Source organism: Balaenoptera musculus, chromosome 7, assembly GCF_009873245.2.
Source record: "Balaenoptera musculus isolate JJ_BM4_2016_0621 chromosome 7, mBalMus1.pri.v3, whole genome shotgun sequence".
Classification (NCBI taxonomy): Eukaryota; Metazoa; Chordata; class Mammalia; order Artiodactyla; family Balaenopteridae; genus Balaenoptera; species Balaenoptera musculus.
The window spans coordinates 21,628,310-21,652,831 of record NC_045791.1 but is presented as its reverse complement, the minus strand read 5'-3'; the positions used below and the strand labels follow the sequence as shown (position 1 = coordinate 21,652,831).

Below are 24,522 nucleotides of genomic sequence, written 5' to 3'. Positions count from 1 at the left end.
TGCTTATATACATTCTCAGAAATACAATACAAATTAACCCGAATGTTTTTTTTTAAGATCACGATTGCTGACTGAAAAAAAAATGCATAACGTGAGAGCTGTGAGTGAAGTTTTATTTGGTGCAAAATGAGGACTAAAGCTCGGGAGACAGCATTTCAGATAGCTCTCAGAAACTGCTCCAAAGAGGTAGTGGGGAAGGTCAGTATATATATGATTTTGGTGAAGGGGGCTACATGCAATCAAGTGCATATTTTTTTGCAGAAGGTTTCTGCTAGTCTCATGAAGGTTACTGCTAGTCACAAGGAGCAGATGTCACCATGAAGGATTTTAGTGCTTTTCTAGATATGAGGAGATACAAGAATTGGGTTCATAAAATCATCTCCTGAAAATATCTAACTATCTGAAAACCTGTTTTTCCCAGAGCACACAATGCCTCATTCCTGATCTCCACCTTGAACACCTTTCAGGGGGTGTTGAAAGTCAGCAGCTACAGCAGCTCCTGATTTCATCCTTGTAGAGGTAGATGGCAAGTGCCAATGGCAAGTGCCAGTTTGTAGTTGACATGATCTACGATTAATCTCTACCCAATAAAAACAAGTTTGTTGGTTTAACTAAAAGAGTCCTATCTTTAGAGTTAAGAATATTATATGTAAAACTTTTATTGTATCTGTTTACTAAATGTCAAATAAGATCACGTTATCTCTAACAAAATTTGTCAGTAATAAAACTAATGATATTTTCGTAAAGAAATATAGATCCAAATGGGCTAAGACTTTTTTAGGTGAATGCTTTAAGAACAATTATGTCTTATTGTATGTCTACTTAAAAATAGTTTCTCCAGATCTTTCAGCAACTTGAAATTTTAGAGTTTTACTAAGTTAAATGATGGGAATTCATTGAATGTCTAGATCATTTCCAAATAATAGAAAATACTGGGAAATTAATTGCTAAGCAAGTCTAAATTTATCTCCTATTGTCTTCCTATTTAAAAAAAAACAAAACAAACCTAAAGATGTTTGGTTTATTGGTCACATGTCTTATACCACACTAAGGAAAAATTACACTGAAAAAATGTGTTTCTAGAGATAATGGAATATGTTCATAAGTTTGCCAATCAGGCATGCTCATGTGACAAATAGTTCATAACTGCTGACTTCCTGGTTTTCGCTAGAGATTGGGGTTTTCAAGGGTTGAGAATTCTGATTAATATGTGTAATTAGAACCACTAAAATAAATAAAACATCTTTGTATGCAAGAAAGCTTTTTAAAAGGGTAAATGAAAAGGAAATGCATTCTGTTAAGGGAAAACAAAGTAATTTTGTCCTAAAGAGAGGTTAAGAGAAAAAGAAAAAAAGAGCAAGGGAAAGCATAGGACACAATCTGGAAGAAAAAAGGCAAATTACAGGCTTATGAAAAGAAACCCTGAGAAAGAATTGATGTATGACCAGGGCTGGCAAAGATTAAAATGAACTTAATTGGCTGAAAGAATTCTAATGTTAAAAATAAGCTGGTGCAAAACTAGAATTTGAATTTCTCTCTGTTATGACCTCTAGCTAATGTTGTCATGTCTCCGAGGGACCCTGAAACATCTCAAAGAAAGATATTAAACTAATTAGGTTTATTTGGTATATTAAATTACATGATTAACATTGTTAAATAAATGATGATAAACCTTAGGTAATATTGTATGAGTAAATGTTATCAATATAAATATTCTAGAAGTTCTAGGAAATTCCTAAAATTCAGATGTCCTACTATAATGTTATCATAGTCGAATTATCTTAAAATGTTGTGTGTAACAGAAATAACCAAATTTCCTTTGTCAATTGTAATCATATCTTTAACCATGCCATTTTAAGTCTTTTGTCATGTACAGATAGTTATTATTTTACTCTGTTGCTTTAATTAAAAATTTTCATCTTCAAGAAGAGTCACAGAAGGACTTTTTTTTTTTTTTTTTTTGACAATTACAGGTTTCTGATAGCTTTCAGATTATACTGCTGAACTGGGTATGAAATTAAAGAATTCTAATGAAAAATCTGATGACTTCATAAAATTGTTAACAGGAGATCAAGATCAACAAAACTTAATTGCATATGACTGAATGAACTGATGAATATGGTTATAATTTTTATGACTTTTTGTCTAAAATATTACTGTTTATCTTTGTTTTCTTGATATAAGGAAATCTTTCCTCTTATACTATGACTAACAACAATTTGATAAATTATACCTTTGTAAGCAGAATTGAAACATTTATCTTTTTCTCTCTTCCTGATCTCTCTAGAAGTGGAAACTCCTTATTCTTATTTTCATGGAAATATAGTTATTTGCATAAGTTCAATAAAAATCTCTTCTCCATTTGACAGGGTATAATGGCAACACTGGTTATATTAACATAGCTTTGACTGGAATGCCTTATTTGAGAATATACATAGAATCGGATATAAGAAGTCAGCTTTAAAGAACTAAGATGGACTTTATGGAGCCATAAAGCCCCTTAGAGAAACAGCCTAGTACCTTATTTGCAGGGTTCCCAGCATCCTTATCAGGTGAATAAGAAAGGACCCTCAAGATATTTTGGGGACCTTGAGAAAGGCGGAATTCACCCAAACCTATACAGGTAAATCTGATGGCAAGTCCTAGGCATGATTTTCGTGGCCTTGAGAAGCCTTAATAAAGTTCAGTCAGGGACTGTTTATGACAAGCTTCAAAAAAACAAATTTAAAAGAGCCTATATAATCAACTGCTATTCTTGGTACACTTATGTAAATAATTAGGCCAAGTTTATTGAAACCAGACTTATTTTGCAAACAAGTTAGTCTTAGTTTGACTATATTTGGTGGAAATGAGGATGACTTTAGAGAAAAAATATGTTTCAGTAAAATATGTTTATAGATATCAAGTTCTTGTGCTATTAATTATCTATAAGGTTTTGGTATTTACTGCCTGAAACTCACTTCCTAGATGGCTCCTGTTGCTATGTTACATTATCACAAAAGTTTAAGTCACTTGTTCAAAGAACATTTTTAGCTTGTTTCTGAAGTTTATCACAGTAATCTAAGTTTGGATAAAGATCGGATACCCTATGACTACAACCAGAAGAATATATACTGGAAAAGACATCATTTAAAGGACTCTCTTCAGCTTAGATGGAAAGACCCTTATCAGGTACTCTTAAGTAGCTCATGCACAACAAGACTAAAGGGAATTGACTCTTGGATTCATATTTCCCATTTAAAAAGGGCCCTGTACTGGACTGGTCTATAGAGAGGATTGCTAACCTCAAACTCACCTTGACACAATACTCAAACAGAAAACAAACCATACCCATAGCAGGAAGAGATGAGGGCATCAGAAGCAGATAGTTATTCCAAGATGCCAGGCTGGATCTTGATTTCTTGGATTTTTACATGTGAACCAAATGTTTTTCTATCATGGGCACAATCCTATGCAAATTTTTTAAAATCTATCTCATTTTTTGGTTTATGGTCAATTACCTATGTCCAGTACTTCTGGTTCACCTTGGTGGATTTCTCCTCTCCAAGGATCTGATTGGATGGTCCCTTAGAAAATTTATTTTAACATAAATATGAATTTTCTATCAAAGTTACTCCAGCTCAATCAGAACAATGAGCTAAATTTAATTCAAAAAACATAACCTCCCACTTATCAGGAGGGACTCTTCCTCAATTATGGAATGGATTTATATGGGTAACACCAGGCAACAGTCATTTAACTTTAATGACTCTGTTGGGCTTGTAATAGAACACATTTAATGACCCACATAAAAAAAATCAGATTTCTGCCTTAAACAATCTGCTCCCTAGTCTTGGTGATCTCAAGAACTGGTTTGATGCTGGAAGTTCATGGTATAAATCCTCACTATGACCTTATTAATACTTCTAGCTATAGAACTTGTATTCTGCTTATAAGATTGTTTATTCTTGCATTACCAAATCTACAACTGAGTCTCCAACAAATGTAGTAATGACTAAGAGATTTGAAATGATTGATCGAATATATAGTTCTATATAGAATTTAAATGATCATAATAGTGTAACTCTAGATATGGGAAGAAACCATCAGGAAGAACCATTTCCTGGACCATAAGAGACTAGTAAGACAGGTGATCCAGAGACCTTTATGGTTACCATTAGAAGGGTCCAATTCAGTCATAGCACATTGAGTGGTCTATCAACGAAATCCTATGAAATCCTTGACGTAGGGCCCTAGAACAAATTGGTCATGAAACGGCTCTCAAACTTTGGTTGAATTTATGACCAAAATGGGGGAACTTCCAATAAAAGAAGAGCAAAGAGTATGTCATTCTCCATCCAAGTCTACAAAGATTAACCCATTGCAGTCACTGACTGACCGTACACTCAGTGCTTCTAACAGAGGAAATTAAAGACAATAAAAGGATACTCTGTGCTTTGAACAAACAGACCCTTAGATAGTTAGATGCATTTCAGGAAGAATTTAAATAAACCCCACTTCTTGTATCTTCCCATACATAGAAAGCACTATGATCATTACCTTGAGATTGCTGTTCTTTGTGACTAGCAGTAAGTTTCTACCAAGATGTATGGTGACTGCATATATTTCTTAACAACAACAAAACCACATATAAACTAGCCTTCTCCCCTACCTCTTGGGAGCAGTCCCTCAGAGCTATCTAAGAGGCTGTCTCCGGGGCAACAGCCCTCAGTAAGACCCTGGATAAACCTTAACTCACAACTCTCACACTGTGCATTTTTCTTTCAGTTGACACTACTATATAATTCATTTGATTGATTTTAACAACTCATGTATTTCATGAAATTAGCCAGTTGTTTAGGTGTCATCTAGATACTGAGACATACAAAGATCAATCAGCTAGGCAAAAGCATAGCAGTTAATAATTTAGAAAAGAAATTCTAAATATTAATGTAATTCTTAGGATAGAGTTTGCAAGGAAAAATATAACAGTTCTTCAGTATTTACCTTAAAGTATATGTTAAATAGAAGTCAAATTCATCAAAATTTTGACAATTGATAACACAAATTGTACTGGTTGCAAAATGAATAAGTATCCTAGGATTTTCAATTATTTCATTCTCAGTTTACAGGTACAAAACATCATTAGCAAACCTTCAAGACAAAGAAAAAAAATTGGCCATTAATTAAAAACTTTCTTTCCCTCTCAAGGAAATTCTCTCTCATCTCAAAGATATAGACAGAGTTGCTAGGATAATGGCTTCTGAAGGATTATGTAGGACATGCAAACCAAGTTCCATTAAATTGCCCCGAACTTGGAATTATTCCTGTCATATACATTCTATCCCATTATATTGTTAGAGAATAAGAAATTTGTTTTATCTTAGCAACATAAGCAATGTTGCATAAAATTATATATGAACAAATTTTTATAGAAGAAATATCAAAGTATAACATTTAATTTGATGTTTCTATTTGTGAGTATACGTTTCATCTGTACTTACAAATGGGCTCCTGATTTGTGCGCAGAAATCCTGTTAAGGGCTCTCATGGATTTTGTCAATCCATTAGAGTGAGTTAGATGTAAAACAATCTTGTATGCAATGCTTTCAAACAAAGGCCTTGAAACTGAGAGAATTAGCACTTGAATTGCTCATGAGAAAAAATGGTCATCTGTGCTTAATTCTTCAATGTCAACACCAATTTTATTAACCCAATTATTATTTTGGCATTTTCCTTTGATTCTTCATTCCCTGAATTAAGTTTTCTGCAAATATGAAAAAACATTCAACGAAGAGAAGTTCTGCCATATTTATCTAGATAAGAAGTAGGATATATTACTACATCAATTATTTGTATATTATAGGCAAAAATTGCTCTAAGACCTTGATTAAAACTACTCATTGCTTTAATTTCCACTAAATTTCAAAGATGTAAATAGAACCAATAATTAGCATATACCACAAAAGCAGAATCTATGTATGTAATTCGATTTGTTTTTTCTTTTTTTGGCTGTGCTGGGTCTTCCCTGCTGCACACGGGCTTTCTCTAGTTGTGGTGAGCAGGGGCTACTCTTCGTTGCAGTGCGGTTTCTCATTTTGGTGGCTTCTCTTCTTGCAGAGCATGGGCTCTAGGTGCACGGGCTTCAGTAGTTGCAGCACGTGGGCTCTAGGGCATGTGGGCTTCAGTAGTTGTGGCATGCAGGCTTAGCTGCTCCGTGGCACATGGGATCTTCCCAGACCAGGGATTGAACTTGTGTCCCCTGAATTGGCAGGCGGATTCTTAACCACTGCACCACCAGGGAAGTCCCTGTAATTCAATTTTTGCCTTCCACCACTAAAATTTTAAAATATCAAGTTACTTAAAAGTTAATGGCAAAAGATAATGACATAGGTGAGATCTGCCTTTGATGTTCTTTACAAATTAGAGACTGCTTTCAAGCTTGCTGAGATCCTGGCATGAAAAACACCAGAAACTCTGCCATTAACTACTCCAGGAAGTTGGTGGATATATTGCCATTTATGACTACAAAGATTATAAAGCTGTATAGAGGAGAACTTCATAGCTTTGGAATGGTTCACAACTTTCATTTGTTTCACAAGTATTAATTGAGTACCTATTATGTGACAAGCATTGGCACTGAGGATGCATAATGGCGGGGAGGGGAGGGGAGAGACCTGATACAATTTCCCATCCTTCTGGAACTTATATTCTCCTTGATCGGTTCAGGAGAGCATCACTTGCCTGAAGCTAAAGAATGAAAAGCACACCCTACCTGTGAGCTGTCGCCGTCTACTTCGAGTTGTTTCACAATTCGTGGAGCAGGGCGTAAACTTGGACCAAGCAGTGAAGGTGCAGTCATCATGACAGGGTACTGTACATTCTTGCACAAGGGGAGGCATGCCATTTGTCTGCTTGAGGCATTCCGTCATTTCTGCCGACTGGTTATTACCAGAGATGCATGAGACAGCTAAAAAAACATGGATTCTTTTGTTATTATTTTAATCAAATCAAGCTGCTGCTGGTTCTTGGACAAAATAGCAGAATTCCCCAATGTTTGAAAAGTTTGGTTATCACTGTGTTTGCAAAAGGTGTTCAACATAGCTAACCTTATTTCTCTCTGGAAATTAAACATTTATTGTTGTCAGTGGAGGTATTTGAGAATTTAATTGGTTTCGTTATTAATCCAAACCCAGCATTGACAGCAACCAAAATAACATTCAGTAATTTTCTGTATGTCCTGCCTGTGAGCATTTGATCTCTAGAGATGATACAAAACTAGAAAAGAGAATCTGTAAAAGAATAATAATAGGAGGTCCACCCACATCTCTACAAATGACCCAATTTCATTCCTGGATGGACCTAGAGTCTGTCATACAGAGTGAAGTAAGCCAGAAAGAGAAAAACAAATATCGTATATTAATGCATATATGTGGAATCTAGAAAAATGGTACAGATGAACCGATTTGCAGGGCAGGAATAGAGACGTAGACATAGAGAACGGACATGTGGACACAGGAGGGGAAGGAGAGGGTGGAACGAATTGGGAGATTAGGATTGACATATATACACTATCGTGCATAAAATAAATGGCTAGCGGGAACATCCTATAAAGCACAGGAAGCTCAGCTCGGTGCTCTGTGACGACCGACCCAGATGGGCGGGATGGTGGGGAGGGGTGGTGGGAGGGAAGTCCTAGAGGGAGGGGATATAGGTATACATATAGCTGATTCACTTCACTGTATAGCAGAAACTAACACAACATTGTAAAGCAATTATACTCCAAAAAAAAAAAAAAATCAACAACTGGAAAAAAAAAAAGAGTAATAGGAGGACAAAAAAGGACAAAACCACCAAAAAATCATCTGAACTTTTCCTAGATTTGATTTTTGTTTACTTGTTTAAATGGCACTTATGTAAATGGCCCTATTTTTCACTTCAGTCAGTGTTTTAAAAGGAATTTCTGCTTTCTACAAGTAAACATTTTTTCCCTTGCTAACATTTCAGGATCAGTTAAAATTTTTATTTATTTTTTTTAAATACAGCATAATCTATCCAGATAATCCCCAATACAAATATCCTACCAGTTGCAGATGTTTCTCACATACTTTTTCAGCTGGAATGTCTCCAGTCATACCATGAACTGATAATCTCAAGGTAAAACATTTTTGAGATTTTGCTTAATTTTTTGAGTCTTTGGACTAATGCCATTTATTTTATTAAGAATGAATGGTATTTTTGTGCATCTTTTATTCACCCTAATTATGGACTCTAAGGATTTACCTTTATTTTCTAGACCAGCATGTCTCAACCTTGGCACCACTGACGATTTAGATTGGATAATTTCATTTTGTGGGTACACAAGTGTGTCCTGTGCATTGTAAGATACTTAGCAGCATTCCTGGCCTCAACCCATTAGATGCCAATAGCACACACACCCTCCCAGTTTTGGAAACCAAAAATGACTTCACACATTGCCAAATGTCACCCCCAGTTGAAAACTAAACTTCTCAACCGATTCCTAATCACGGACGTCTCTGAGAACATAGAGTTCTGATGGCATAACTTCAGACCTACTAAATCAGCATCTCTGGGGGAGAAGTCCAGGAATATTTTTGTCTTGAAGTGTCCCAAGTGGTTCTGATCCAGCCTGCCCACTGACCACCCACTTTTGGCATGATGCCTTTGGACATGGTATTTGTTAATGGATATTTGCTGCGTTCATCATCCTAAAGAAACTATGGTTTAGGATCATTTTTATTACAGCTCTTGAAAATCTACCAAGTCACAAGAAATAAAGAGACCACAGCCTAGGAAAAATGTTGTTAAGAACTCTTTATATACACTTCTTTAACACAGGGTAAGTATACACAGGGGCTTTCAGTTGCCCATTTCTCTTATATTCTGAATTCCTTTCTTTATTCTGAGCACAGCAGAGAATAAGTCAATCTGAACACCATTTATCCAACTACCTATCTATCTATCCATCTATCTATCTATTTACTGGTGAAAGCCAAACCTAGCTAATGCTTTAGGACAAAGGAATCAGCTAAGATGACAATGGATACACACACAATACTTCCCAGTTTGTACATCTGCTCCATAGCAGGTGGGGCTATTCATTAATTTTGAATAGTTTTTGTTCTTGTTTTTATCCACATCCTAGGAACAAAATCCATTACACATCAAACCAACATCACCTGCATTTTCTTTGTTGGGACTATTATAGCCATTAATGATGAATAAAACAAGATACTTTAAGTAGTGTACAAGCAAATGTTACTTGAATTTCATGTTTAGATAACTAATTTGGAGTTAATTTAGGGGATTTTTATCATGCCAAGTTATTTTTTTTTCCAAGATGACAATGCACTGAATAATATGAAGAGGAATTTTAAATACTTTCAAAAAGTATTGCTGTTTGAAAATTAAACCTCTATGAATATACAAATGAAGAGTTTTTCCAATGATAATACATTATTTTAAAATATTCATTTTCTAGGACTTCCCTCATGGCACAGTGGTTAAGAATCCGCCTGCCAATGCAGGGGACACGGGTTCGAGCCCTGGTCCAGGAAGATCCCACATGCCGAGGAGCAACTAAGCCCATGTGCTACAGCTACTGAGCCTGCACTCTAGAGCCCGCGAGCCACAACTACTGAGCCCACGCATTGCAACTACTGAAGCCCGCACATCTAGAGCCCGTGCTCCGCAGCAAGAGAAGCCACCGCAATGAGAAGCCTGCGCCCCACAATGAAGAGTAGCCCCTGCTCACAGCAACTAGAGAAAGCCCATGCACAGCAACGAAGACCCAACACAGTCTAAAATAAATAAATTTATAAAATATTCACTTTCTATATTTCATTTCAATAAGTTTAAAATTTGAAAGCTATGATAAACATTCAAAGATATTTTTAAGTTCTACAAACTGTCTAAATTAGAATACACTGGATTTATGAATGTCTATATTGAACTCTTTGCACAAGAAACTAAGAATAGCTTTAGCATATGACAGAATTCACAGACACTGTTACTAAGTGCCATGAATGCAAATTCCATCTCCAAACACCTGGGTGTTATGTGAACTGAGATGAGTTATTTAAATTGGTTATGCTTTGGTCTCATCGTTACAATGAGTATTATAAAAGCACATAAACAAAGGGCTGTGCGAACTCTCAAAGCAGTGTCTCCACCCACCAAGAGCCAAATAAAGGCTATTATTATCTTTTATATTTGTTTTAAATCAAGCAGGCTGATAGTTCTAGCAGGTATACATGTACACACTCTCGCTCACCACACCTCATTTCTTCCTTGGCCATCCTCAGATTAAGGTGAAGAGAAAACTGGGTGAATCTTCACCTGATTCTGCACTACACTTACAATCACTATTAGTCAACCGATATACTAGATATGCCCTTAACACATTCAATGCATTAACAGGACTACGTAGAATAAATCAGATCCATCACTCCTGCATAAAGTGACCCAGTAGTCTAATGGAGGCTTTGGAGGATTCTAAGGGCCACAGAATGCATTCAGAGTTGTAGTATGAACTTGACCCACATTAGACTGAAGACCATTGCTCTAGGTTATCACTGATGATCAACTCAGGGGTGAGTGGCAATTGATATGCTACATAGCATGCAATCATCAGTTTAGGCCAGGCATTATGGTTTTCAGATTTCTTCAAGTTCAAGATCCTAATTTACTTTCAAGTGTGAAAAGAACCAATAGAAATAAAAACATGAACAAGTTGAATAAAACAATTTACTTCTCAGGAATGTTCTAGTATAAAAGGAATCATTTAGTAAACATTTATCAAATGACTGGGTATTGAATGATACTAGAGGGTAGGCAAAAAATGAAGAAACAGCAGGCGAGAAGTACACAGGACTGGAAACCCAGCAAAGGAAAGATGACAGATACATACAAAGGAAATGAAAAGGGAAGACAGAGTAAGTGGGGATAACTAGTAGCTAGAGGTACAAGCCAATTCAGAGGCCCCTTCCACTGGGCAACTCATGGGCAAAGGATATTTTTTAAAATTTTTATCTTATATTGGAGCATAGTTGATTAACAATGTTGTGTTAGTTTCAAGTGTACAGCAAAGTGATTCAGTTATACATACATATGTATCTATTCAAAGGATATTTTTCAACTATGTTATTTTTAACCTACAATATAGTTCTGTGGGCAATATTAAGTGTGTATAGACTCCTTAAGTCAGATAATTTCTTTGAGGACTAAATCAGAGGTGGTAAGTAAAGTGTACTTATCAAATTGTGGGCCTTGGTGTTTAACAGAACTAAAGAGATTTTTTTTTTTTTTTTTTTACTGTTACCTTGGGCAACTTATGTAAATTCTACTGAAACAATTAACTCATCCATACAACGGGAATGATAATACCTACATCTTATGATAAATTGATGTAGATGAAGTGTTTAGCACAGAACTAAGCACTTGGTACATCTGCCTGGAGAGTTTCTATTATTATGAGGAAGGCTATTGGAAATGAAATGTAAGACATGACTGCAAAGAAGATTCCACCATCTCTTGCCTTGGCTCAGGAAGAATTTTCCAAACCCTACCAAACCCTCTTGACCCCTAAGAAATGTGACTGGAGCCTCCCTTAAATTATAATGTTGAAGTCAGTAGGCTCTTCCAAGGACTGCATGGCCCTCCCAAGGATATTGTGTTATATTTCCAAGTGATGCTCTTGCATTATGCTTAGTGTCTATAAAAATGGGGCTACAGTTCAAGCTACCATATAAGACCACAACTCCAGGAAGTCAGAAACTGGAATCTAAGGTCTGCTGGGAATTCCTTCCAGAAGCACCAAGATCAAAATCCCTAGTACTTAAAGAGTCTAATGAGAAAAGCATGAGTATTTGCACAAGAGTGCTGGCCATATTTTCACCTCACTTACTGAGGTGCTCATATCCAACAAAAACAGGTGCCATGCCCCTCTGTGCTAATGCTGAATTCATGAGAATTTTAACATCTAAGTAATAATTAGGGGCATATATTGTAGCAACGCTTTTCAGACCATTAGGAGCATTTGAGCTTCATTACTGATCACAAGAAGAATAAACATAAGGCAGAAAAAATAGCTTATGCCCTGGGATCAGGAATAAACCTTCTTAAGGTCACTTTCTCTACCTCCATGGCAGACTAGACACTAGGCTGCTTATACACCTGGATCTTTATTACCTATACCTTCTTCCCTAATAGACCTTACTGAAATTGACCCATTTATTCATCCATCCATCCAATCACTTGGTCACAAAATATAAGGAACTATGAATAATTTATAAAAGTATTTTCTGTGTGTGTATGCAGATATACATGTACATATAAATAATCTAGCTTTTGGGAGGCTATAGTAGTGGCAGTGACAGGCAGGTAGACAGATAATAGTAGCACAGTAATGTAGTTTCCCTAATGGCAATAACCAATGGGGAAATCCTGGTAAACAAGAGAAAAGTAGGTACTTCAGTCTTGAATGGAAAGGATGTGTTCAGGGCAGGCATGAAAAAAATAGGCCATTACAGAGAATGGACCTGTCAGACACCTGCTATTTAGTTGAACTCTGAGTTCTGGGACTTTTGGATCACAGCACATCACTTGCAGGTCACAATCTAGAGAAAAGATGTCTCTTTTGATGTTTTTAAGTATTTAAAATACTGTACTATACTAGTGGGAAAGGTCTTTCCATCAGGCAAGGAAGAGGTATTCACTACTGACCATTCCTGTCATATATTTCTACCTGGAATTAATCATTTAAGCAGAGTGGCAATTTGATGCTTAATTATATTTTATTTATTAAACTTGAAATACTGCTGCCTTTACTGGAGGAAAATTGTACTCCCAGGTAAAATTAGCTCAAATAGCTGCAGAACAATCTCACTGTGCATTGTTTGAAATTTAGCTATCTTAAGCTTTGGGCAGAAAGCTCTCAGAGTAGCTGCCTGGAACAGATGGGTATTCTCATTAAGGAATGATGGAGAAGCAGGTGGTTGAGCTAAGCTGTTGAGACAAGAGCTCTCAGATAAGAACAGTCACCTGGTAAGTGGATATGGTCGGGTGACCTGGAACCCTCCAAACATCTCTGTGATGCCTGAGGTCACATTTTCCTATTCATAGTGTCTAGCAATGTACATAACACATAGAACTGAGTTCAGCTTGATCTTTCTCTTAATCACCACACAGCCTGAGCCTTGGGAGAAAAAAAATCACCAAAAAGGGGAAAAAAGTTACTAATTGCTTTCCGCTGTTATCTGATTATTTTCAATTCTAGCAACATGAAAAGGGATGGCTTAGCAGGAAATGTAAAATTATCAGAGAATTTAGCTAAAGAAATAAAGCAAGGACCTGTATGAATTCTCAGCGTGTCTCGTAGTTAATCTTTTGAAGACGCTGGCTGTCAATGTGGGACGGTTAGGCAGCCTTCTTAGGCTTTAATGGTGACTGAAATCAGCAGATTATTAACTACTACTAAATAGCTAGTCTTTCTGCCCCCTATCACCTCTAAACTCTGATAGTCAGACATGGATAAGTTTGTTTTCTTTTCAGTTATGGTATGAAGAGGGCAGGGGTTGCTGGCCCTATAATAGGAAATGATAATGTTCTACCTGGAAAGACTAAGTAAGCAATGGAATCTGCTACTTTAGATCTCTTCACATTCATCATCTTCACCAAGGACACCCACATTACTTCCCCAAAGCTGGTCCTGACCGGAGTTCAAGAAAGGGTAGGAAGAATTTGTTTCAAGAGGTCATGATTTCCAGGAAATGAGGGTGACATGCTAGAAAAACAGAAGAGCTGTTAGCTTGCTGTCCTGCAATCGTGAACTGCTTCAATCAGGTACAGAACCCAGTTTACATGCACATCAAGGAGAGGAGGGGAGGGGGCGGGCGGCCACTGCTCAGCTAACACGACATTCGAACAATGTGTTCTATAGGGCAGACCCTGCACTGGTGGCCTGGGATACACAGATGAAAGAAACATGGAAATGAAAGGTCACTATGCTCAGGGTCCTGCAAAAGCATGGCTCAGGGTCCTCAGGCACTGCGCAGTCAGGAGCCTTCCTGGATGGAGGGGACGCATGAAGGATGACTGGATGCACCTAGTGAAGACAGGAGCCTGGCACACCTTATGCCTGTGCAGAGGAACAAGCAATGTAACAGGCCAGCTTCCTGCCCTTGCTATGCACGTTCTAAGACCCTTGACCTCTCCTTTGATAAGGCTCGTAACATTTGTAATGACACGTTCCATGTCTGTGTAGCAAGGTCCCTGATTTAATGATGCAATGCCAGGTTGCCCCTAACACACGTGGGGACCAGCGTTGGAATACAAGAGGTCACAAACCACAAGACTAAAGAGTTCGAAGTTATCTTTGAAATTTACCAACCTGTAATAGATCAGTTCTATTCTCCTACTTAACATGTATGTCTTCATGACTTGGAACATGAGGGTTCAATAAAAATTCTGGAAGGACTTGGAGTTTCAGGCTGGAATGTGGCAGCACAGGGACTGTGGGCCCAGCCCTGGGTGTCTGGCCAGCCCTCTTCTCCTTTCACTCCCAGCTGGATTCTACCCCCGGAGGGACCGTCTTACATTTATGAGTGGGCACTACAGTCAATCCCCCAAAGCTCAATTCACAAATCAGCCACCCCGTCCACCCATCAGATCTAGGCTGTAGAGTCAGACTCAGAGAAGAGGCCCCCGTAAGTTCTTGAAGCTGGTTCAGGGCCATTAGGGCAGGGAATTCCAAGGTCCTGACAGCTGAGCAGGGTTTAGATAAGGGGATGGACGGGGAAGCATGGGCTCCAGTGAGGCTTCTTGCCTGTGGGAAGGAACAGGCTAGGAGAAGGTAGGAGAAGGGCCCTCTAAGGCACGGAGGCCAGGGCAGGCCAGCTCTTGCCGAGTCTAAGGACAGAAATGCACTCCACTCCAATGATTTCATTATAGACTGATGCAATCTTTCTTAAGAACTCCCCTCCTAGCAGGTAATCAGGAAAGGTACAAACGCCAATTAAAGCTCTCTCAGTTTGGGCCATTTTAATTAGCCTCCTTCCTATTTGAAATAATTATTTTCAGGTGAATGTGCAGTTTTTCTTCCAGCCATTTCCCTTTCCCCCCTCCAGGAAGGTATCTGGGTGCCTGGCAGCCAGCAAGGGTCTCAGAGCTGCGTGAAGAAGGGCCCTGCCAGCATCTGCAATAAGAGTGGCCCTCGACCACCGGCTGGCTGCTCAGCCTGGTGACATCCACCAGGGAAGTCTCACTTCAGGGTGAAAATCTCACAAACCATTCCCTCTCGGCCTGATGAGGGGCTGTTGTCATCTAAGCTGATGAGAGCTCAGCTCACCTGGCTCCCTCCAGGTGTGGCGTATCCGGCTGGGGCCCCGTGATCAGTGCTCTGGGAGAGTCAGAGCGGGTTTTCCTGTGAAGCCTGCCGGCACCAGCACCTATCCCACCCTTCCCCGGGCATGAAGGCACTTCTGCAGACCCCACCCTTCCCCGGGCATGAAGGCATTTCTGCAGACTCTCTGTAGCACGGGAAACCCAGGGAGCTTCTGGGGCGGCAATAAGGCCCTACATCTGGAGTGGCGCCCCGTAGGGCATCTCTTCCCAGAGTTCTTTTTTTGTTACTGTGTTTTTATGGTGGTAAAAGTCACATAGTATGAAATATACTATTTTAACCATATTTAACTGACAGTTCAGTGGCACGAAGTACATTCACATTGTTGCGCAACTCTCACCATAAGCCATCTCCTGAATTTTTCACCTTCCTAAACTGAAACTGTCTCCATTAAACACTAACTCCTCATTCCCCTTCCCCACCCCCTGGCCCCTGGCATCTACGGGTGTACTTTCTGACTCTATGAATTTGACTATTCTAGGTACCTTGTATAAGTGGAATCCAACAGTATTTGTCTGCACCTAATGCGTACTGGAATGCATTTTTAAGGTTAACTCAATATATGTCCTGCAAACAGATTGTAGCTTTTTTTCCTGTGCTATACGGTAGGCATTCACCAGCCATCTACTTCATACATAGTAGTGTACATACGTCAATCTCAGCCTCCCAATCCATCCCAGAGTTCTTCCCAGAGTTCTAAACAAGACACATTGCAGAAAACCTTCAGCTTTCTTCTGTTTCCTTAGCCAAACTCTCACCTCTAAAACATCAGCCCTGAGTCAGGGAAAACCACAACACACGTTTCTTCTGCTCTGCTTCCCCGCCCTGCAACCCCCCCTTCTCTTTTACTACCAATCACCCACCTTGGCAAGAAGAGGAGGGCTTTTCCTTCTCCCTGTTTGAGAGACACATCCGCCTCCCATCTGAGGTGGCATTTATCCTGTCCCTTTCCCTGAAGCCATAATGGCAGACAGGAGGCAGACACAGAAATCTGATTGGATTAAGGACACACACTTAAAAGCATTTAAAAAATATTGATGTGAAGCCTCCTATACACATGCTTCACCACCAGCTGCAGAGGCCCTGGAAAGCTGAGCCTGAACTGACGTGTCTCCTGAAAAGGGAGCACACACATTAAGGTGCCCCTAAATACAGCAGACAGATTCTCTGAAGCCCCACCATGAGGTAGGAGGCAGGGGTCATTGGGCAACCCGCCTCTGGAGACCTAGGTGTCAGTGCTCAGGACTTAGATGCTCTCCTGGACAGCTCAACGTCATTGGTCCTTTAGTTTCAGGAAAGATGTTTCTTAATGTTAATTTGTTTCCAGGGTATTACTGTTTTCTGTTGCCACTGTAAGAAATTACCAAAAACTTAGCCGCTTAAAAGAACAGAAATTTTTTTTTCTTACAATTCTAGGAGTCAGAAGCCCAAAATCGGTTTCCTCAGGCTAAAGTCAAGATGTCAGCAGGACGGGTGTCTCCTCGAGGCTCTGCGGAGAAACAGGTACCTTGCCCTTCCCAGCTGCAGTGGCTGCCTACACCCTTCACTCCTAGCCCCTTCCTCAGACTTCAAAGCCGAGAGTATAGCACGAGCACGGCTGCTTTTTCTCTGTCTCTTTGCTTCCGTCATCACATCGCTTCCTGCCTCCCTCTTATAGGGTCTTTTGTGATTGCATTGGACCCACCTGAGTAATCCAGCCTGTTCTCCCCACAAGATCCTTAACTTAATCAGTCACATCTGCAAGGTCCCCTTTGCCATGTAAGGTAAGATATTCACAGGTTCTGGGGATTAGGGCCTGGTCATTTGGGGGGCTGTTAGCCAGCCTACAACATAGGGCAAAGGTATTTCCTCCTAGCACTGCATCATCCACTAGATTAAGAACCAAGCCTACCTCATCGACTTCCAAAAATAAGAAGAAAAACAGAGTTGACACAACCAGGTTTACCATGCCTTCCCCAGTCACTGTTTTCACAACAGGTTGGTTTTGTTTTGTTTTAATTCTCTGGTTTTTCAATCACCCTGCCCGGCTTCCCTCAGCCACTCAGGCTACCTTTAGAATTACTCTCCCCACCCTCTGTTGGGTATCCTCAGGGAAGAGAAACAGGCAGACTTATTTCTTATTCAAGATGAAGCATAAGTAAGAATGTACCTCTATATCAAACAAAAGTGCATTCCAATGTCAAATACCAGGATGTGGGTGAGTCTGAGCCACGTGAAATGCAAAGCCACTTTGTCCCATCCAACTATAACGCTTCGATTGTTGGCTTCATGAGTGAATGAAGGGACAATCATCTCTGCAGAGAAGTACTGAAATTGAGAAGGGGGTGAGAACAGCTAGAAAGAATAGCAAGTTCTAGGTCCTGGAAAAGAAGGCTACGTCCATCTAAGCTCTCATTCACAGCAAGCGTGTCTTGTTGACCCTGCTCTGAACTGTCCACTGTGAATGATCCAGTCCACCCCATGCTTGAGAGCCAAGAGCTGGCCAGGGTTGGGATGGACATCAATACGGGCTTTCAGATGCTGTGTGGAATCGTCTTCCCAGCTTGCCTGTGCCTAGTTACCCTGGCCTCAGGGAGAGGGAAGGGCTGCTCTAATCCTTCCCCTAGGTGGCCAGCGCCGGTGTGGGGCACGGCCAGGAGCCCTGGTAGCATAAGTGGGAACTGAGAAGGAGGCGCCCTAGCATTGCATCTCCCAGGACAGAGACGGGGGTTACCCTGGCCTGACCAAGCCAACTTCACTCAAGGACCAACCCCAGGCCCTTCCCCCTCAGATGTCAATCACCTGAGCTCAATCTACCAGCCATTCCACGTATCAGCCATTCCACGTATTGTAATTCTCCCAGTGGATGTCCTAGCAATTCCATTTCTGTGCCAATTGTATGTAGTAGAGAAGACATTTTCACTTGCTGTTATCCAAATGAGGCAGTTTGGAAATAAAAGCCAGTTCTTGCCATATTCCAAGGGTTTTCATTTTCCCCTTGTATTTTTTTCTCTGTGCAGAGCACAGTGGGTAAAAGCACAGTATTTGGAGATCCCATTCTTCAAAAACTACATTTGAATAAAATGTGTGCTTATTATTACATGCTAAATAACATACATGCAACTTTTGAGTGGAACAGTGTGAGCTGTGGAAATTGAATTAAACAGTAAACCCGTAATTGCTTGTTAGGGTGCTTTAATTGACTCACAAGTACCATATGGGAAGCTGTGTGCCTGCAGGAGCCCAATTATAAGCTTGCTTATGGAAAGATACAACTCACTTTGCATGTTGGAAACATACTCCCCAGTTGTCGCTGACCTCTCAGGGAAAAAAAAAAGAATTTTCAAATAAATAAGAAATGCTTAATAAGTTAATAATGTAAACATAGTCCCTTGGTAACCTTGAAGCATTGTATTTAGGTTCTAATACAAGATCAGGAAATGAACAGTTAAAAATGCCCATTCATTTTATTCTAAGGGATTTTTAAGTCCTGAATCTCTCTGTGTTCACAGCTAACCAAGGAAATATACACAGGTAGGGCTCTTGGCTTCAAGGGATTTGTCCCCTAATTGAAAAACACCGGCAAGAATGAAACACTTCAGGAAAAAAGTGAACAAAATAAAATTACAAATGATTCATAAATTATATCAAAAACAAACAAACAAAAAAACAAACAAAAAGCATAGCTAATACAGGTGAGAGTAACAAAGGAGGAAGGGAGACCTTAAACTCTGACAGCTAATCTGGTGTGGCAGATTCCAGAAAGGAAGGTTAGGACTTGTGGTCAAGTTACCCAGCCATGGTTGGAAGCAAAGTGATCAGGGTCAGCTGTGGGCCTTGGGGAGTGGGAAACACAAGTCCAAGCTGACTACCAAGTAAAATCAGGAAATCAGAGTTTCCAGACAAGCAGGGTGAGCACCTTCAAACACTCGAGTTGAGAAAGAGTAGTCATTAAGAATCCTAAATCCAAGGGAAAAAAGCATTAAATTGTCCTTCTCTAGGACACAGTGTAGCCTGCCAACTATGTCTGCATGCGCACAAGTGGTCCTGGAGTAGCTTTAGACCCCCAGCGATCTCCATTAGCCACAATGAAACCATCCAAAATAAATATTTAAGTACAGAGAGTAGCTTGCTTGTTGATGAAGCTGCAAGACAAGGCTCTTAATTAATCTCCAACCACTCCCTCCCCTAAGCCAGACCAAAAAATATATATACTCAGAATAGACAGGATAGGCTATGCAAACTCAGCTTTAAAAGTTCTCAGCCTCTCCTTCCATTTAGACTGCCTCTCTGAGTCCTTCCTCCTATGGAGAAATATTAAAACCTGTCTGGAAGAAAACCATTTATAAATGCATATCAATCATCACATTCAGTAAGACATTTGGCAGCCATCACTCTAAATTAAATCATGACAGTGAATAGGAAGGAGCCATCACCACAACCAAGCTTTTTATACATCCGTGACTCTCCCCCTGATTTTACAACACCTTAGAGTAGCTCCATTTATCTCAGTTGACTTTCTTTCATTAAAAATAATTCAATGGGGAATGACTGCTCATGGTAGAGTGCTTCTTTTGGGGGGTGATGAAAATGTCCTGGAATTAGATTGTGGTGATGGTTGCACAACTCTGTAAATACACTAAAAACTACCAAATTGTACACTTTAAAGAGTGAATTTTCTCTCAATGAAGCTACTAGAAAAACTTCATCATTTAAATATTCTGAATCTCAAATAAATCAATATAATTTTAGAAAAAGAGCTCAGAAATCACGTCACAAAATTGTCAATTAGATGCTGCATTTCCAGAAATCCTGGGAATTAGAACTCTTTACCAGCCAGCCAAGAAATTATTCTCGCAAAACTTATACTCAACACCATTTATATTAACTTTCATAAACAATTAGTAATAAAATTAAGATTTTATTATTAATGCAGTTCTTTTCTCATGTTTCTAACCTGCAAGGTTTTATTTTTAATTTTTTTCCTTCATTTAGAAAAAAAGACATTTGCCTAAACTTTCTGTGGTGCCATATTTACCAAGTTAGAATCCTGCAGAACTCTATTTGGAGGATATAATGTAACAGTTTAATAGAAGACAGAATTTCTGCCCTATGAGGGCTCATAATACGCAACAGAATACTCAACTTCCAGCAGGTGAGGAGAAAAGGCTCACTAAATATATCAATATCTATGAATCACCTGCATTTAAATGTGTTCAGAATACACGAGCATTGCATGGTGGTTAATTTCTCACCATGTTATAAAAATCTGTCTGGTAAGAAATCACCTAACTCCCCTTATAAACGTGTGTTGTTTTTCTTTCCTTCCTTCTATATCATGGGCTCATTAGAGGTGTAAACTAATGATGAGATGCTTTCTAGTGTTTCCAAGTCATTTTTCTCACAGCCACTAAAAACACATCAGATGATATTCCTTCAGAAATATCTTCCACGTCTAAATTCTGTGTTCTTCTGTCGAATGAAGCCCTCAAGTCAAACTGTATGAAAGTTTTTTGAAATTTTTCATATGTCTGGAAAAAATTTATACACACTTTGTTCTACAGAATATTTTCTATAAGTATGCAATATGCTAGAAGCTTTATGCTTCTCCGGTCCCTATTTTATGTACACGTATAAGGGAAACATATATTTGGCAGGTGTGAAAGAATGAATATGCTAATTCACACACTGCATGTGGAAAGTGGTTTATTCCATTTTTAAAGGAATATGGCAGTATTTACATAAGATTCACCTGTATCTCTGCAAACAGCTGTTGTGCAACCAATGTCTAAATCAGGAGGAAAAATGGGCTGGGTATTTTTTAACAGTTGCTCTGGGTTTGACAGATGGATGGTGCTTTAGTTACCTGCTGCACTTCACAGAAAGGCACAGGGAAGTGTTGGGCCAAATCACTGCAGCAAATAATTATAGATTTTAAAAAAAACCTACTTCCTCTTGGAGCATAAGAGATAAGATTCTTCAAAGCCTCTGTAAAACAGAAATTTTAACTATATCTGCCACAAAATAAGCTATCTTGATAATGAGTGCTGTATGATTACTCAGAAAGCTAAACTTCACGTCATATAATCATTCCAGTACCAGTAACTAAGTAACCAATGAGGTGTGAAACTCGAATTTAGAAATAATTTGGTGTTCTCTATTGAAAAGCAACTTCAAACACCCAGGATATTAATTGTTGCACTGCTACAGAGAAACAATAAATCAGCCCCATATCCACATTTATCTTCCCCGCCCCCCCCCCACCTTACTAAAGCATACTACATTTTCTTGTGGATCTGTTTACTTAAAACATCTAAGGAACTCTCCTTTTTCTACAAATGATTTCTTCTTTGTAGATCACTATGGGTACTCACGCTTTACATGGAACCACAATCATTGCCATTATAATAAATTGTCTGTCATGTACAAAGCTGATGTCATGTCAAGAAGACATTTGTTTTCATTTTCTTGTCTCCTCCATAGACTCTGGCAAGATGCTGCTGACATTATGTTTATCCATTCCCATTTCCTCTTTGGTCCTCTGGAGACCATGCATTTGCTACATCCTTTATGATAAGTGAATTTGTTACACTTTTTAATTCTGTTCTAGAATCTCAAACTTAATAAAACCCCATAATAAAAGTCTGAATAATGGTGCATTCAGAGGATCATATGCACTATATATATTCACTGGTCATACAATTTCGTTTCTCTCTCAAGACTTTTTAATGAAGAACAAATCACTTCCCATAATATGTAGATGGATTCCTGAAAAGTTGTATGCAAGAAATATGAGGGAAATGAATCTATTTTAATGCAACAGGGAAGCCTGCTATGGAAAGGCTTTCTATCCAGAATAATGGTATTTAACCTCAAAGGTGCATTTTTCAATGTAAACAGCCAATATTGTGCTTATTGTGTGAAACTGAATTTGTTTAAAGTGATATATATCTCAAAATCAAATGCCTCCAATTTCTTTTTCTTTTTTTCTAGATTTTTTTTTTTTTTTTGATGTGGACCCTTTTCAAAGTCTTCACTGAATTTGTTACAACATTGCTTCTGCTCTATGTCTTGGTCCTTTGGCTGTGAGGCAGGTGGGATCCCAGCTCCCCGACCAGGGATCGAACCCGCACCCCCCCCCCCCATATCCGAAGGCTTAGTCCCAACCACTGGACTGCCAGGGAAGTCCCTCCACTTTCTCATGTGTAATTTTTTACCAGCTAAAATTAGTTGAATTAAGGTTAAAACTGTCTTCCAATGTCTTACCAGTTATGAGTGAAGATGGGAACTTGATCTAATTTTACTTTTAAGCACTGAGAAATAATGAATCTTAAGGTGACTAACAATATTCAATTCATACATTTAACTACTTTGAGGAAGTGCTGGCCACCTGCATGATTGTAACCAGATCTTCTCCTAATAACACGTTTTACACATTTGTTTCAAATCTTCACAGCGCCCAAGTGAAACTTGCTTTACAGCCAGAGTTCATGCCAACAACCCAGACCCAAGAACAATCTGAAGAGGCAACATGACCAGTCAGGAGAATTGACTCTGGCTCTGGCTTTTCCTATAATAGCTGCATGATGCACTGGGCTAGGCTCATTGAGACTGAAGTGTTTTATATGCAAAATGAAGGAGATGGACCAGGATGAGCTGGGTCTCTTCCAGCTCTAATACTGCTTGATGATATTGTGAGTACACGCACGTACAAAGCATTTTGTTGTGTATTGTTACAGTCCGTGGTTCTACTGAGAACGTGCAAGATTAGCACAGCCAGCTGGTACTAAAGCATTTATGCATAACTGTTTTTATTTCACTTAGTGACATATTGTTAAGTACACACAGCATGCTAACATACGATAGAAAACATTCTACAATTTTGGTAAAAACAAATTCCATACTTCTTTTAAGAAGGCATTTTAGATAACAAATATAAATTAATTAGACTTCCAGGTAAAGATGGCAGAGTGGGAACTTGCATACACTTCTGATTCCTGCTTAAACTTCATTAAAATTTTGTGAGTCCTAAACACGCTAAAAGAATGGGACAGAACAGAATGGTGTCATGGTTCTGGAAGCTGTAAATCAGGGGACAAGAGGTAAAGGACTAAACAGACTGAAGAAAATATTAAATTCTAAAATGTAAACGGCAAAAGCCAAAGATTAAGCTGTCTTAACGGCAAAAGCGAAAGATTAAGCTGTCTAGAGATCACAGAATCTCTAGAAGTGGGGTTGAATGGGGGGAAACAGGGGTTTTTAAAAGAGCAGAAATTGCCCAGAGTGTTTATAAAGCAATCAGATGCCCAGCTCACTCCTCATGACACATCGCAAGAATGTTGACTCCCCTCCATCCAGCCCCTTTGCAAAAGACTGGAGGTTAAAATGACCATATCATAGGCTCACTGAACTGGAAGCAGCCAAAGACCTAGTTGAGAAGATTTAAGATTACTTGATCATGGTCATACTGAACACTGAAACCTCTGACCTTCTTCCCTAACTCAGCTCCCAGAAACTGACAACTAAGTCTTCCTCCTCAAGGCACCCAATGTGGAAGTCTTCTTTAGGAAATACAAAGTACAAGAGGAAAGACCTAACTCTGTTGACATGAAAAGTTTCCCAGCTGAACAGCCCAGCTGGATCATGCTATTCTTAAGCTAGCAGGGGCAGCCAAGTTCGTGTAACTAGACTTTGCGACTTGTAAAGAGAAGCAGAAAAACAAGGATAATCAGGTATCTGAGGAAAATATCGACATAAAAGACAGAGTAACCAATACAAACCATGAGATAAAAAGTTGAAACACATTGAACTCGTGTAAGGGGAAGAAAACTGAGAACAAAAGGACTAACACTAAAACAATATATATATATATATATATATATATATATATATATATATATATATATATATATATATATATATATATATATATATATATATATATATATATATATATATAAATAATATTTCAACCATGACACTGGAACTGAATAATCTGGAAGAGGAATGTTGAGCAAATAAAGATCCTTTAAGAAATTAAAACAAAGTAGCAGAAACTAAAAAAGAAACTCAACAGAGTGTAGGATTAAGTTGAGAAAATCTTTTTCAAAAGCAGAGTGAAAAGACAAACAGATGGAAAGTAG

At 38.8% G+C, this 24,522-nt stretch overlaps 1 protein-coding gene across 2 annotated transcripts in view; it reads right to left on the bottom strand.

Annotated features, from left to right (window-relative positions):
- The window catches only part of THSD7B (thrombospondin type 1 domain containing 7B), a 751,247-nt gene that overhangs the window by 250,912 nt on the left and 475,813 nt on the right, over positions 1 to 24,522 (bottom strand). For both annotated transcript variants that reach the window (XM_036856921.1, XM_036856923.1), the window contains exon 12: positions 6,755 to 6,949. In XM_036856921.1, coding sequence (XP_036712816.1) covers positions 6,755 to 6,949 — 195 coding nt within the window. The remainder of the gene's footprint in view (positions 1 to 6,754; positions 6,950 to 24,522) is intronic.